General features: G+C 37.8%; 1 protein-coding gene across 2 annotated transcripts; it reads right to left on the bottom strand.

Moving 5' to 3' along the window:
• Window positions 1-6,681: 6,681 nt before the first annotated feature.
• LOC109136088 (uncharacterized) lies at window positions 6,682-11,865 on the bottom strand. Of its 2 annotated transcripts, XR_002040853.3 has the most exons (3): window positions 10,208-11,865; window positions 9,557-9,649; window positions 6,686-7,470 (listed from the first exon to the last, which is right to left on the bottom strand). XR_002040853.3 is itself a non-coding variant. In XM_048636456.2 (2 exons), exons 1-2 carry the CDS (start codon window positions 11,739-11,741, stop codon window positions 7,160-7,162), a joined length of 423 nt encoding a protein of 140 aa, XP_048492413.1. In that variant the 5' UTR covers window positions 11,742-11,865; the 3' UTR covers window positions 6,682-7,159. The 2 variants fall into 2 exon arrangements, 1 of the variants encoding a protein (XP_048492413.1); XM_048636456.2 differs by lacking the exon at window positions 9,557-9,649 and having other exon boundaries at window positions 6,682-7,470; window positions 11,630-11,865.
• Window positions 11,866-14,084: the final 2,219 nt, after the last annotated feature.

Raw genomic sequence — 14,084 nt, 5'->3', positions numbered from 1 at the left:
AGGTGGTGATTGTGGAAAAGAAAAGAAAAAAAAAAAGAAAAAAAGAGTAAAGTTGAAAATATTTGATGGGACCTGGACGATTTTAGTTAAGTAATGGTGTGATGTCTAACAATCTCCATATAATAAGACTGCATATGATAACTTTTTGATTGGTGCATACATAAATTCAAATAATTTTTTAAATTTTAACCATAAAAGGTAAGTGTAATCTAAAAAAAGCTAAAAAAAGTAGCATAGATAAATATTACTTTCTCAAAATACTACGGTTTTTTCACCAAATACCCCTGACAAAAAAATTTATTCACCAAATACCCTTGTTTTTTTCAAAATTCACCATATACCCCTGACTTTTAACAAAATTCACCAGATACCCTTACTTTTAACGGACGTTAGTGCTCCGTTAGCCTGTATTTACAAGTTTGCCATTAGTCAACCTAATTAGCTCTAAGTCAACCTAATTAGCCCTAAGTCAGCCTAATTAACCTAATTAAACCTAACTAAATCCTAAACTCTCTCTAATCCAACCCCAACCCCCAACCCTAACCCCAAACCCTAGACCCACCAGCCCCACCACCCAACCCCAGCCCCACCCATTTCCGGCAGCCCCCATGACCCCCATTTCCGGCAGCCCTCGTGACCCCCATTTCCGGCAGACCCCATAACCCCTTTTCCGGCAGCCCCTTGCGTACCTCGCGCCTCCCCTCCCCCCTTCCCCGTACCTCGCGCCTCCCTTCCCCATCCCTCACTCTCGCCGGCTGCAGCCACCGACACCAACCCTAGTGTTCATTTCACTCTCTCTCCTCCCTGTGAAGAGACCCCAAAGAGGAAACCCAAAAATCCTAATCCCATGGAAAACCCGAAACCCCTCTCTCTAACCTCGTGATTTCTTCCTCTCTCCTCTCGCCTGATGTCGCCGGAGTTTTCTTTCTTCCTCTTTGCCCTGTTCGTTACTGGCCGGAGACTTGTTGTTGCGCGTCGTTTCGTCGACGAACGACCGCCAGAATCGTGTCGTCGGCGTCGGAGAATGAGGGAGGGGGAGCTGCGTATAGTTGCGTGGGAGGTGGAGGTGGAGGGGGAGCTGCGTGGGAGGGGGGGAGCTGCTTGGGAGGTGGAGGGGGAGGGGGCTGGTGGGGATAGGTTTGTTGGGGGTGGTGGGTTAGGGGAGAGAGGGGGGTTAGGGTTAGTTAGGTTTTTTAAATTTTTAGGGTTAATTAGAGTTTTTTAGGGTTAATTAACACTAATGACTAACGGAGTTAACCGCCGTTAGTCATTAAGGGTATTATTTGTCATTTTTTTCAAAACTTTGGGTATCTGGTGAATTTTTTTAAAAGTTAGGGGTATCTGGTGAATTTTGAAAAAAGTTGGTGTATTTGGTAAATAAATTTTTTTGTCAGGGGTATTTGGTGAAAAAACCGTAAATACTATAATATGTCTTAGTTGTAAGGGGCCAAGGCTTGCTTTGATGGTTTACAAGACATGCTCCTTATTCAAAATACTGTAAACATCTTGAATTTTGCACTATTTACAACTTTTTTTTTGCCATCTTTTCCAAATTTTACATAAGAAAAAAATATAATTATGTTGAATCTTATTAGATTTACCTCAAGGCTCGACCCCTAATTTTAAAATATCTTGTTTTTCTTATGGGGTGCGGCACGACTTATAATACATTCAGGGTGCTTCCCACCATCTGATTGTCCCAAAATGTCATCAAACCACCCATTTATGATTTTGTCGTGTAGCCACGGAATGGCTCCGAAACGGTCGTAAAAGTTGTTCTTATACCCATTCAAAGTCGTGGAAGTCCTTAATGTACTATCCCATGTCCCCTCGAGCACTAGTAGAAAATGGACGATTTGCGTCCCTTGATTTGCGTCGCACAGACACGGAAGTGACGCAAAAAACCTATTTGCGTCGCATGACAAGTAGAGTACGACGCAAAACATGGGTACAAATACCAGATACAAGCTATATGCGTCGCACGTGCCTTAAGTGCGTTGCAAAAGATCAATTTGCGTCGCACCTAAATCAACCTGCGACGCACATACCTAGCCCAATTTGCATCGCATCGTATTGAATATGCGACGCACATACCCAGCCCACTCAATTTTATTTCAGCCGCGTCATTTTTACCAAGGCCTTACTCAACCCTAATTTATTCCTCATTCGCGTCATTTTTTATTTCAGCCGTTTCAACTTTCATCTCTCTCTCTCCACCTCCCTCTCTCTCTCCTCCCTCCCTCTTCTCTCTCCTCTCTCATTTCCTTCATCAACCGTTCAGGAATTTCTTTTCTCTCTCTCCTCTCTCATTTCCTAAAAATCTCTGTCGCTTCACATCTTATTCTCGCTTGACGATTTCACCACCGTCGGAATATTCTTCATGAGAAGTTTGATTTTATCGGAATCAAAGTTAGGGTGAAATTCATGAGAAAGTTAGGGTGAAAAAGGGTATGAAATTACCACACATTTTATCGGATTCAAGTGTTTGTTCTTCTACACCAAAATCATTTTCTGGGAAGTTTGATTTTACCACGGATTCAATTTTTACAACACCCCCTCTGGATTTCGGTGGTCGACCATCGTGTGCAACACCCCCTCTGGATTTCACCACGGATTCAATTTTTACACTTGAAATCTACAATTTCGCATCACTTCGAACACATCAACACATAAAATCCATCACTTCGAACACATCAACGGCCGTTTTCCGGCGACAAATCAGTTGTTTTATGGTTAGTCTCGCATGTAAAATTGTCGTTTTATCATTTTTTCATTGTTTAGATCTACAATTTTGTTTTTTCATTTTTTCATGTTTTCAGATCTACAATTTTTTCCTTCGTTTTTATATTTTTACATTGTTTAGATCTATTTTTTCATTTTTCATTGTCTTCGAGTTTTAGTATACGTATGAAACATTTCTTTTTCTGTTTTTTTTACTTTTAGATCTGATTTTTATTACTTTATTGTGCAGATGGTCGTTTCGTCGGAAATTTTTAAATGGAAGTTTCGTCGAACACTAGTAGGGAAATTGTAGACTCTGTTTTTTATATATTTGGTTCAAGTTGTAAATTATAGAATTTTGTGTGTTAATGTTTTGTGTTGGAGTTGTAAATTATAAAATTATTGAATTTTGTTGGTATATATTTTGTTGTGTTCAATCCTTCTTTGATTTCAGTTGGTAATTTGTCTCTCAATCTTCTACTCCTACTGTTCGAGAATCATTATTCTAGGTCTAAAAAAAATTTTTTTTTTTATTAAAATAGTAATTTGCGTCGCACATAGCCCTAAGTGCGACGCAAATCACTAATGTGTGTCGCACCCAAGGCAATGTGCGACGCACATTACCCTCTGCATTACTCTTAATTGGGCTGGGATAGCCATCTGCGTCGCACCGTATACGAGTGCGACACAAATAGCTGAACCATTTGCGTCGTTTCCACATACGACGCAGATCGTTTCTGAGTCATTTGCGTCGAGGGCTTTGGCGTCGCACCAGAGTCCGACGCAAATAGGCGCCTCACATCCGACGCAAATTGCCTTTTCTGTACTAGTGGAGGCATCCCACAACATTCGGTGCACGTAGAGGTGATCATTTTGGCCCGGCCCGTTTTTGGGCCGGGTTTTGGGCAGAATTTTTCGGCCCGCGGGCCGGGCCCGGCCCGGTCATTTTTTTTTTGTTTTTGGGCGGGCTTCGGGCAAGCTAAAAACGACTTTTTAGTCTATTTTTTGGCCCGGCCCGTTTTGGCCCGCAAAAGCCCGCTAAGCCCGGCCCGAAATAGCGGGCTTTGGACACAAAAATTCGTCCCGAATTTAGGCCCGGCCCGGCCCGGCCAATGGGCAAATTTTTTTGGCCGCGGCCCGGCCCGAACCCGGCCCGGCCCGGCCCATGATCACCTCTAGGTGCACGGGTCCTAGGGACGTCTAAAATAGTGACTATAACCTTTAATTTTGACCGTTTTAGGGCTACTCTGGGCCCGATCATTTTTCGCCGAAAACCTTCCTATGCGGTGCGTCACGACTTATAATGCATCTCAAGTGATTCGCACCATATGAATTACCCTAGAATGCCACCAAACCTCTCTTTCATGATTTTGTGGTTTAGCCACATAATGGCCCGAAACAATCGTAAAAAATGTTCTTAAGCCGTTCAAATTCGTGGAAGTCCTTAATATACCATCCCATGCCCCATCGAGGCATCCCATGACAATCGGTGCATGAGTCACGGGAACGTTTAAGACCGTGACTTATAGCCTTCAATTTTGACCGTTTTAGGGCTACTCCGGGACCAGTCGTATTTTTATTCGAAAACCTTCCTATGCGTGCGGCACGGTTTATAATGAATCCCGGGTTCTTAATTCGTACCATATGAATTACCCCATGCCACCAAACCACCCATTTGTGATTTTGTGGTGCAGCCACGGAATGGTCTCGAAATGGCCGTAAATTTTTTTCTTATTCTCATTCAAAGTCGTGGAAGTCCTTAATATACCATCCCATGTATATATGTCCCCTCGAGGCATTCCACGACATTCGGTGCACGGGTCTCTTGGAAGTGTAAAACCGTGACTTAGCCTTCAATTTTAACCGTTTTAGGGCTCCTTCAATCTTGACTTTTGCATTATGTACACACTTTTTCTTTACCATATTTTGCAATACCTAAGAAAAAATTTAATTATGTTGAATCTTATTAGATTTACCTCAAGCCTCGACACCTAATTTTAAAATATCTTATTTTTTCTTATGGGGTGCGGCACGACTTAAAATGTATCCAGGATGCTTCGTACCATCTGAATTTCCCCATAACGTCATCAAACCACCCATTTATAATTTTGTATTACAGCCACAGATCGGCCCCCAAACGGTTATAAATTAAAAGTTCTTATTCCACTTCAAAGTCGTGGAAGTCCTTAATATACCATCCCATGTCCCCTCGAGGCATCCCATGGCATTCGGTGCACTGATCCCTGGGACGTCTAAAACCGTGACTTAGCCTTCAATTATGACCATTTTAGGGCTCCTCCAATCTTGAAATTTGCACTATTTACATACTTTTTTTTTCCATATTTTGTAAATTTTACTTAAGAAAAAACATAATTATGTTGAATATTATTAGATTTACCTCAAGCCTCGACACCTAATTTTAAAATATCTTATTTTTTCCTATGGGATGCTGCAACTTAAAATGCATCCAGGGTGTTTCGTAACATCTGAATTGCCTCAGAATGTCATCAAACCACCCATTTATGATTTTGTAGTGTATCCATAGAATGTCCCCGAAACAGTCATAAAAGTTGTTCTTATGCTCGTTCAAAGTCTTGGATGTTCTTAATGTATTACTGGATGTCCCCTTGAGGCATCCCACGATATTCAGTGCACGGGTCCCTGGGACGTGTAAAACCGCTACATTAATTTTGAAAGTTTTAGGGCTCCTCTGAGTTTGGTCATATTTTTCGTCGAAAACCTTCCTATGGGTGCGACATGACTCATAATGTGTCCCGGGTTCTTTGTACCATATGAGTTGACCCAGAATGCCACCAAACCACCCATTTATGATTTTGTGGTGCAGCCACGAAATAATTCTGAAATGGTCGTAAAAGTTGTTCTTATGCTCGTTCAATGTCGTGGAAGTCCTAATATACCATTTCATGTCCCCTCGAGGCATTCCATGACATTTAGTGCACGGGTCCCAGGGTCGTCTAAAATCGGGACTTATAGCCTTCAATTTTGACCGTTATAGGGTTATTCCGGGGACCGGTCATATTTAGCCGAGTACCGTCCTATGGGTGCGGCACGACTTATAATGCATCCCCGGTGATTCGCACCATCTGAATTGTCTAGAATGCCATTAAACCACCCATTTGTGATTTTGTGGTGCAACCACGTAATATCCCTGAAACGGTCGTAAAAGTTGTTCTTACTCCCGTACAAAGTTGTGGAAGTCCTTAATATACCATCCCATGTCCTCTTGAGGCATCCCATGGCATTCGGTGCACGGGTCTCCGGGACGTCTAAAACCATGACTAGCCTTTAATTTTGACCGTTTAGGGCTACTCTGGGTCCAGTCAAATTTTTTCGACGAAAACCGTCCTATGGGTGCGGCACGACTTATAATGCATCCCGAGGTGTTTCGCACCATATGAATTGCTCCAGAATGTCATCAAACTATTCATTTGTGATTTTGTGGTGCAGCCACAGAATGGTCCTGAAACAGTTGTAAAAGCAATTCTTATGTCCGTTCAAAGTCGTGAAAGTCGTTAAGATACTATCCCATGTTCCCTCGAGGCATTCCACGATATTTATTGCACAAGTCCCGAGAACGTCTAAAATCGTGACTTATAGCCTTCAATTTTGACCATTTTAGGGTTCCTCCGGGCCCGATCATATTTTTTTGCCAAAAACCTTCCTATGGGTATGGCACGACTTATAATGCATTATGGGTGATTCACACTATTTGAATTGCCCCAGAATGCTATAAAACCACCCCTTTATTTTCACAATTTTTCGCTGAGATATACGAGGGTAATATGGAATTTTATAAGGATAGACCTCACTAATTTTTTGTGTGGAGATATACCAACTTAAATTTAAGTGTTGTTAAAAGGTACCAAAAACACTATTTTTGGCAAAAAAAGTCAAATTTCCGTCCTTTGACATGGTAAGAACTTGCGAGTGAGCTACAAAATAATAGTGTGTAAGTTGGAGGGAAATGTATTTAATAGAAGTAATTGAATGTCACGCACTATAAAAAGATTATTTAAGCAATTTAAAGGTCGGAAATTTGACTTTCTCGCCAAAAATAATGTTTTTGGTACATTATAACAAAAACTTAAATTTAAGTTGGTATATCCCCACAAAAAAAAAATAATAAGGTATCTTCCCACAAAATACCCCGTAAAAAACTCTTATTTTCACTATGTTTCCAAACACGAAAATCGTCTTCTATAGAATTTGCCAAAAGTATTAATTCAACCTGACAAATCTTATTGACTTTGCTCTTCTTGCTAGTACTTGCTACTTGTTTACTCAACAAGCAGAGAGCAGAAAAGCAAGCAGATGACACAGTACATTATGAAGTAGATGTAGGAATTGTGGAGAAAAACAAGAAATAAATCAACTAATTGTGGTATACTTCATTAATAGTTCCTGTTGTTCTCACTTCTCAGACTCTCAGACATGCACCACCAGCAACACCTGCTAATGGAACACAAATGTATCCAGAGCAACATTTTTTTCCAACAAATGGGAGCAGGTTACAGTACTCCTTGTTTCCTTGGCACTCCAATACTACTTCTGCCGTAGTTGCTGCGACTTGCTTATCACTTTGGACCTCCAAAACATCAATTTTTGGTTGCTGGTTTCCAGATTGATCTACATAGGGTTCGATTTTTGCCACTTCTTCTATTACTGTCACTTTATATTCTACTAACATTTCTGCAGAAGTTTTAGTTGGCATCCTTCCCAGCACTGGAGCTGCATGAATAAGATCAACGTAACGTTTAATAATCACTAAAAGGAATGAGGATTTACGAGTAGTATACTAAGTATATTTCCCTCTTATTTCATTTTACTCACTGCATTTGCCTTGTGTAAGGGCAACCTTTGATCATTAGTACTATTGTTTACTTGAGTATTGTAAGTCTTGGGGGTGATAATGAGCCTGAACATGTTCGTGAAGAGTTCGGGCTTGACTCTATCAAAGTTAGGTCAAAGCTCGACTCGTTTTGGCTTGACTCGAATTCGGCTTGAGAGCTTAACGAGCCGAGCTGAGTTATGACAAGCTTGGTTTGAAAAACTCGTGAACAGGCTCGATAATTATCACTTTTTTTATATATGTAAATAATGTATTATGTATATATACGTAAATATTTTTATAGATATAACACAATAATAAGTTAAACAATATTATTATTATTGTTAAAGAATAGGTCAAGCTTGTTTGTAAATATTTCGATAATAACGATTCAGTCAACACTTGATCAAACCCTTACTCATCAATTAAAACTCGGTTCTCAAGTTTCAAGTTCGGCTCGAGTTTGAACAAACTTAAATGAACACGAGATGAGCTAACAAGAGTTCGGGTTGCGCTCGACCGATAAACACCCCTATTTGTAACACTATTTCTTTTAGTACGTACTTGTTTGGTATGCAATTTTTGGTATCACTTTTAGGAAGTGATCCCCTATATCAAGATAAACCTTTTTAAATGTTTTTCCAAAGTAGGTACATCAGATACAAATTGAGCTAAGCTCTATCTCAGGGATCCCAAATCCAAACGAAAGACGAGTTAGACGACACATCTACCACTTCACTTAATACATAACTAGCCTTATATGCACGCTATGCGTGCGAAATTCATTACTTCCTCCGGTTTTTTTTTACTTGTAATACTTTTTTTCATCAACTCCAATGCAAAATTTGGGTAAGAGAGAGTTAGAGAGTAAAAAAAGTGAGGCCCCGTGTGATTAGAGGAAGATAGAGAGAAAGGAAAAGCAAAGGTATAAAGTGTTGCAAGGAAAAAAATGGAGGGTGTATTAAAATTTAAATCAATTGCATTATATCTATTAAATTATTTACAAATTTTTGTTAAATAAAAATATTTTCATAGTGCAAGAATGCTGTAATAATAAAACGTAAATGATTACCCATATTTTTAAGACATTCAGTTTTATATTGGCAAGTTTTTCAATTAAATTACCCATATTCTTTATTTTTCTAAATGATTATCAAGGTAGTGTCCAGCATATAAGGCTAGTGTGATAATGTGTTGGGCTTGGTTTTTAAAAAAATTCCAAATTGTTTATGGCCTTTCTTCGCTCCACCACCACCATCGACACTCCCTCTCTCTTCTCCAAACTCTCATCATCCGAAAAACAATCAACGACGTTGCATCATCCACTGCCCCCCCCCCCCACTCACTGCTAAACCACCACTTAACCGGCGCAAAGCTAGTCCCTATGGCACCGCTGACCATCGCAAAACCTCATTTTCCCTTTCTCTCTCCTCTGTTTCGCATGCCTTTCATCACTCTTCCCTATCAATGGCGTTAGCCTACTCCTCCGCTTCTCTCTCCTCCCTTCAAATACCACAACCACCACAAATCTCCCTCGTCACCATATCTCTCAATAAATTTTGCAAACTAATTTCATTTTGGTAGTTGATTTGTAAATTCTCTAAGATAATAAGATACAATAGTAATATAAATTTAGTTCTACCAATCATTTGTAGATACTAAACTCTAAACTAAAGTAATAACATATATGTATCAAATTTTTAATTAATAAAAGTAAAAGATAATAAACTTAAAGCTAAATGAATAGATAACTGCTTATATGCATTTTTTAAGTACGATTAATCCATTTATGCAATGATAATTTTTCTATATAATTAACCTATCTAATTATGAATATAATTTATAAATTTTAATTAGTAACTTTACTCCTCGTCGTCTTGACAGTGATTAACATTGTTATCTTTTGCAGATACTAATCTTTAAACTAAATTAATATCATTGCTATGGCGAATTTCAAAGTGCATATGAGTGTAAAAGAAAATATACACGCTCGTGACTGTTGGAACTGCAAGGGATGAAATCCTATTGCCATTGTCTATTGCCTGCAAGCTGTGTGCTTCTTCTTCCTATTCAAAGTACCTGAGAAAACCAAGCAATTGATTAATATATTGTACACCCTACCAAAAGATCAAGTCTCACGATTTAATATTCCAAAGCACACAAAACTATAAGTAAGTTTGAAAATTTTAAATTACAAAGTTCAACATCTGATAATACACATAGAAATACAATAAGCCATCAATGCAACATGATTTTTTTCTTAATCCTACCAAAATCAACTATGGCTGACGATGTAGTCCTTTCTAAACTTAATTTTTCAAACTACTTTCCCCCTCATGAGAAGTATTATTTACAAAAGAAATTGTAAGTTTCTAAATTACAACTAATTATACATCATATCAACTCATTCGAAGCATAAATTCATTCACAATCACGAAAATGGAAAAAAAAATAGCGAAAAAATGGAATTAAGTTCATATTTCTAAAATAACTCCACTACATTATAAATTATACACTTGCGATTTCCCTTCGTCTTTTTTTTGGGTATATGTTGTCAATTACCATACTGTTAAAGATTCTAATTCGTGTTCTGTTTTTATGTTGCATTCTTTTGCAAAATATGGAAGTAAGAAGTACCTTGAAGGAAGTTGGAGATAGTGATCGTGATTTCAATCGGTTTGTTGAATATAATTGTTTTCTTAGGAGAGATGAAGTTGTTTGTTGTGTTAATACTATTTCTTTTAATTCTGAACATTGACTAAGCTTTGTATTGAAGTTTGATCTTAATGTTTAGAAATGGATGTAGGTTAAAAGAAAAATGGATGATAATGTAAAAACTGTCTTCCACGGTTGTGCGGTGGTTTATTTTGTCAATCTTAATTTTTTCTGCTTTCAAATAGAGTAGTTTTATGTAATTTAAATACAGCAGTTAGTTATTTAAGAGCACTCCCAATGGTGACATAACTCATCACCAAAATCAGAAAATTTGGGTTGAACAAAAAAAACATGTATCCCATTGGTGATAGAAAACCTATCACCAAATGACATGTTTTGTCATCCATCACCATGTGAACAAATCCATCAGCAAATGAAATGTGTGAATGGAAGACAAAATCAGCCTAGTCACACACAGCCAGCCAGTGGCAAGCTGCCACGTGGCTGCTGCTGTGTTCTTTTTGGGAAATTTCGTGGAAATTTCCACGGAATTTCCCAGAAAATTTGTATTTCAAAAAAAAAAAAAAAATACCAAAATTCATATTTTTTTTCCCTCTATAAAATGATACCCATATTGATATATTTCAGAACAAAAAAAAAAAACACTTCTCCTCCTCACCTTTCTCTCTAAAAATATTTATACATCATTTTTCTCTATAATTTTTTACCTTCTCCTTCTCACCTAAAAAGAGGGAAAAAAATCATATTTTCTAATAAATTTTTATTTTACTAATAACCCAATAATGATAATTAATTTTGGTAATTAATTATTATAATTTTAAGTAATCATAAGATGATTTATTTTTATTTTTAATATGTAAATTATATTATTTATTGAAGTAGGAAAGAGAAATAGGAGAGAGAAAGTTGAGGTGGGGTAGTGAAAAGTAGGAGAGATAAAGTGAAGTTTGATGGTTTTTTTGTTCATGAGTGGGGTGGAGGTGATACATTTGATCATGAAATGATCAAAACATGAGTAAGTAGGAAATTTTGGTGATCAAACCCATCACCATTGGGAGTGCTCTAAATACAGCAGTTAGTTACCCTTTTTTTTTTTTTAATAGTGTTCTACCCTCTTGACATATAAAATAAAGATTAGTGAGGGTAAAATGGGTGTTTTGTAATTTTGGTGTCCTACCCCTCTTCCCATATAGAATAGAGATGCTTCTAAAAGTATGTTTTCTGGGATTTGCAAAATATAGTTTTTACGTTGATAAGTATAAAAACAAAAAAAAAAACTTAAAGTTTACACCTGCAGCAAACAAGCCCAAACAAAGGAAAAAAACAAAGGATATACACTATACAATATACATTAAAGCTAATTTATTAAGGGCAGTAATTAACCTGTTGTGATAGTCAGCAAGAACAATATCGCTAAAACAGCAGGAGCTAAGAATTTAACTGAGATACTCTCCATCTGCTTATAAATTTGTAATTCCCGCGTATACTTGTACATTAATCTTACTAAAAGAATAATTTGCTTGTAAGCTCTACTCTTTCCTACACACAGTCCTTCCTATTTATAGTGCTAAACTATAATTAATTTTGGCATTCCACTCAAATTTTATAGTATATATACTATTCCCTCCGTTTAAAAATATAAGACATTTACGATTTGCGAAAATTTGTTATTATCATAGATATCTTTCATAATATGATGAACAAAAATTATACCTTTGTATTCGTCTTGAAAAATACTATAATAACATTATTTTTTAAAATTTTTTATCAACATGAATTGAGATTAATTAACCGTCAAAATTCGACCTCGAACATTATGTATGCGGCATGTTTTATATTTTGAAACAGTAGCTAATAAAATAACTGGTGCACGTTGTTCTAATTATCCAAGATCCGTCATTATCGCCGTGTGAATGAGAGTTCCGACGCATCATACATTATACTATGGTTATGACTTTATGACACGCTGACAATCCTTAAATTGATGCACTGTTATTTTGAAATGGTGTTTTTTTTTAAATCATAAAACTGTTATTAATGCTTAATTATTGTTGGATTTTTAAGATTTATGTTTTTACTTACAGGTTTGAGGAGTAATCTCTAGTCTCTATATCATTTTCCGACTTTTTTTTATAATATATGCTAATGACCACGTTTATATTTCTCGAAGAATTAAAAGTTTAGAGTGTGACTGATTTGTGATGATAAAGGCATCCCACGACATTCGGTGCATGAGTCGTGGAAGTACTTGATATACGATCCCATCCCCTTAAGGCATCCCACGACATTCGGTACACGGGTCCCGTAACATATAAAATCGTGACTTAGCCTTTAATTTTGAACGTTTTAGGGCTCCTCCAATCTTAAATTTTGCACTATACACACTTTTTTTTACCATAATATTTTGCAAATTTTACATAAGAAAAATTATAATTATGTTGAATCTTATTAGATTTACCTCAAGCCTCGACTATGAAGCACGGCTACTTCCCCGGAGTGTCGTTTCCCGTACCGGGGACGGGTACGGGACGGATACGCCGGAAAAACGTCCCCGTGACGACTCTTGATTGGTGGGGACGTCGGATTCAGTAGGGGACGGCTAGGGTGGTTGATGGGGACGTTTTGGAGACGAATCTTGAAGCTTTAAGACGTACCCATTCTGCCATGGCCGGATTTCTTGAAGCTTTTGGCCGGAAAGTCGTGGTTTGTCAAGAATCAGTAGCCGTGCGTTGAGTTTGAAGGAGAAGGGAGGAGAGAGAGGAGTGACGAGAGAGGTCAGAGGAGAGGGGGGAATATAACACGTGATATCATTATAAAAAAAAGTTGTTTGGCTGCCAGCTATATTTCACCTTTTCTTTTTTTTTTTACCGGTTCTTTTTTTCTCTTTGAATAAATTACGAATTTCCCCTTTTTTTCTCCTTTGGCACGTGGTATAGTGAATCCCCCTTTTTTTTTTGACCGGTTCTTCTTTTCAAATTTTTTAGTTTATGGCTTTATGCCAGCTTTTATTATAAACTATAACAATAAGATAAATGAAAAAAAAAGTGGAGTAATATTTTTCTAGATATACTTTGACAGTTTGACTCACTAAAAATAAACTATTTTTTCCAGATTTAATTTTTTTTTTTGCCGAATCCATGCCGTACCCGTTTTTTGAAAATTTGATTTTGCCGTTTTCCTTCCCCGTACCCGTATCCGTTCCCGTATCCGTTTCCGTGCTACCTAGAGCCTCGACACCTAATTTTAAATATCTTATTTTTTCTTATGGCGTGCAGCACGACTTATAATGCATCCAGAGTGCTTCGCACCATCTAAATTGCCACAGAATGCCATCAAACCACCCATTTCTGATTTTGTAGTGGAACCACGGAATGGCCCCGAAACGGTTATAAAATTGTTCTTATGCCCGTTCAAAGTCGTGGAAATCCTTAGTGTACCATCCCATGTCATCCAAAGACATTCGGTGCACGGGTCCCAGGTACGTCTAAAACCGTGACTTATAGCATTTAATTTTGAGTGTTTTAGGGCTCATCCGGGCCCTTTCATATTCTTCGTCGAAAACCTTCCTATTGGGTGTTACACGACTTATAATGCATCTCAGGTGCTTTGTACTATATGAATTGGCCCAGAATGCCACCAAACCACCCATATATGATATTGTGGTGCACCCACGGAATGGTCACGAAATGGTCGTAAAAGTTTTTCTGATGCCCGTTCAAAGTCGTGGAAGTCCTTAATATACCATCCCATGTCCCCTCGAGGCATCCTACGACATTCGGTTCTCAGATCCCGAGGACGTCTAAAACCGTGACCTATATCCTTCAATTTTCACCGCTTT

The sequence above is a fragment of the Beta vulgaris genome, chromosome 9 (genome assembly GCF_026745355.1).
Source record: "Beta vulgaris subsp. vulgaris cultivar EL10 chromosome 9, EL10.2, whole genome shotgun sequence".
NCBI classification, from domain to species: Eukaryota; Viridiplantae; Streptophyta; class Magnoliopsida; order Caryophyllales; family Amaranthaceae; genus Beta; species Beta vulgaris.
The sequence above is the reverse complement of the archived record's forward strand: the minus strand, read 5'-3'. Positions and strand labels throughout refer to the sequence as shown.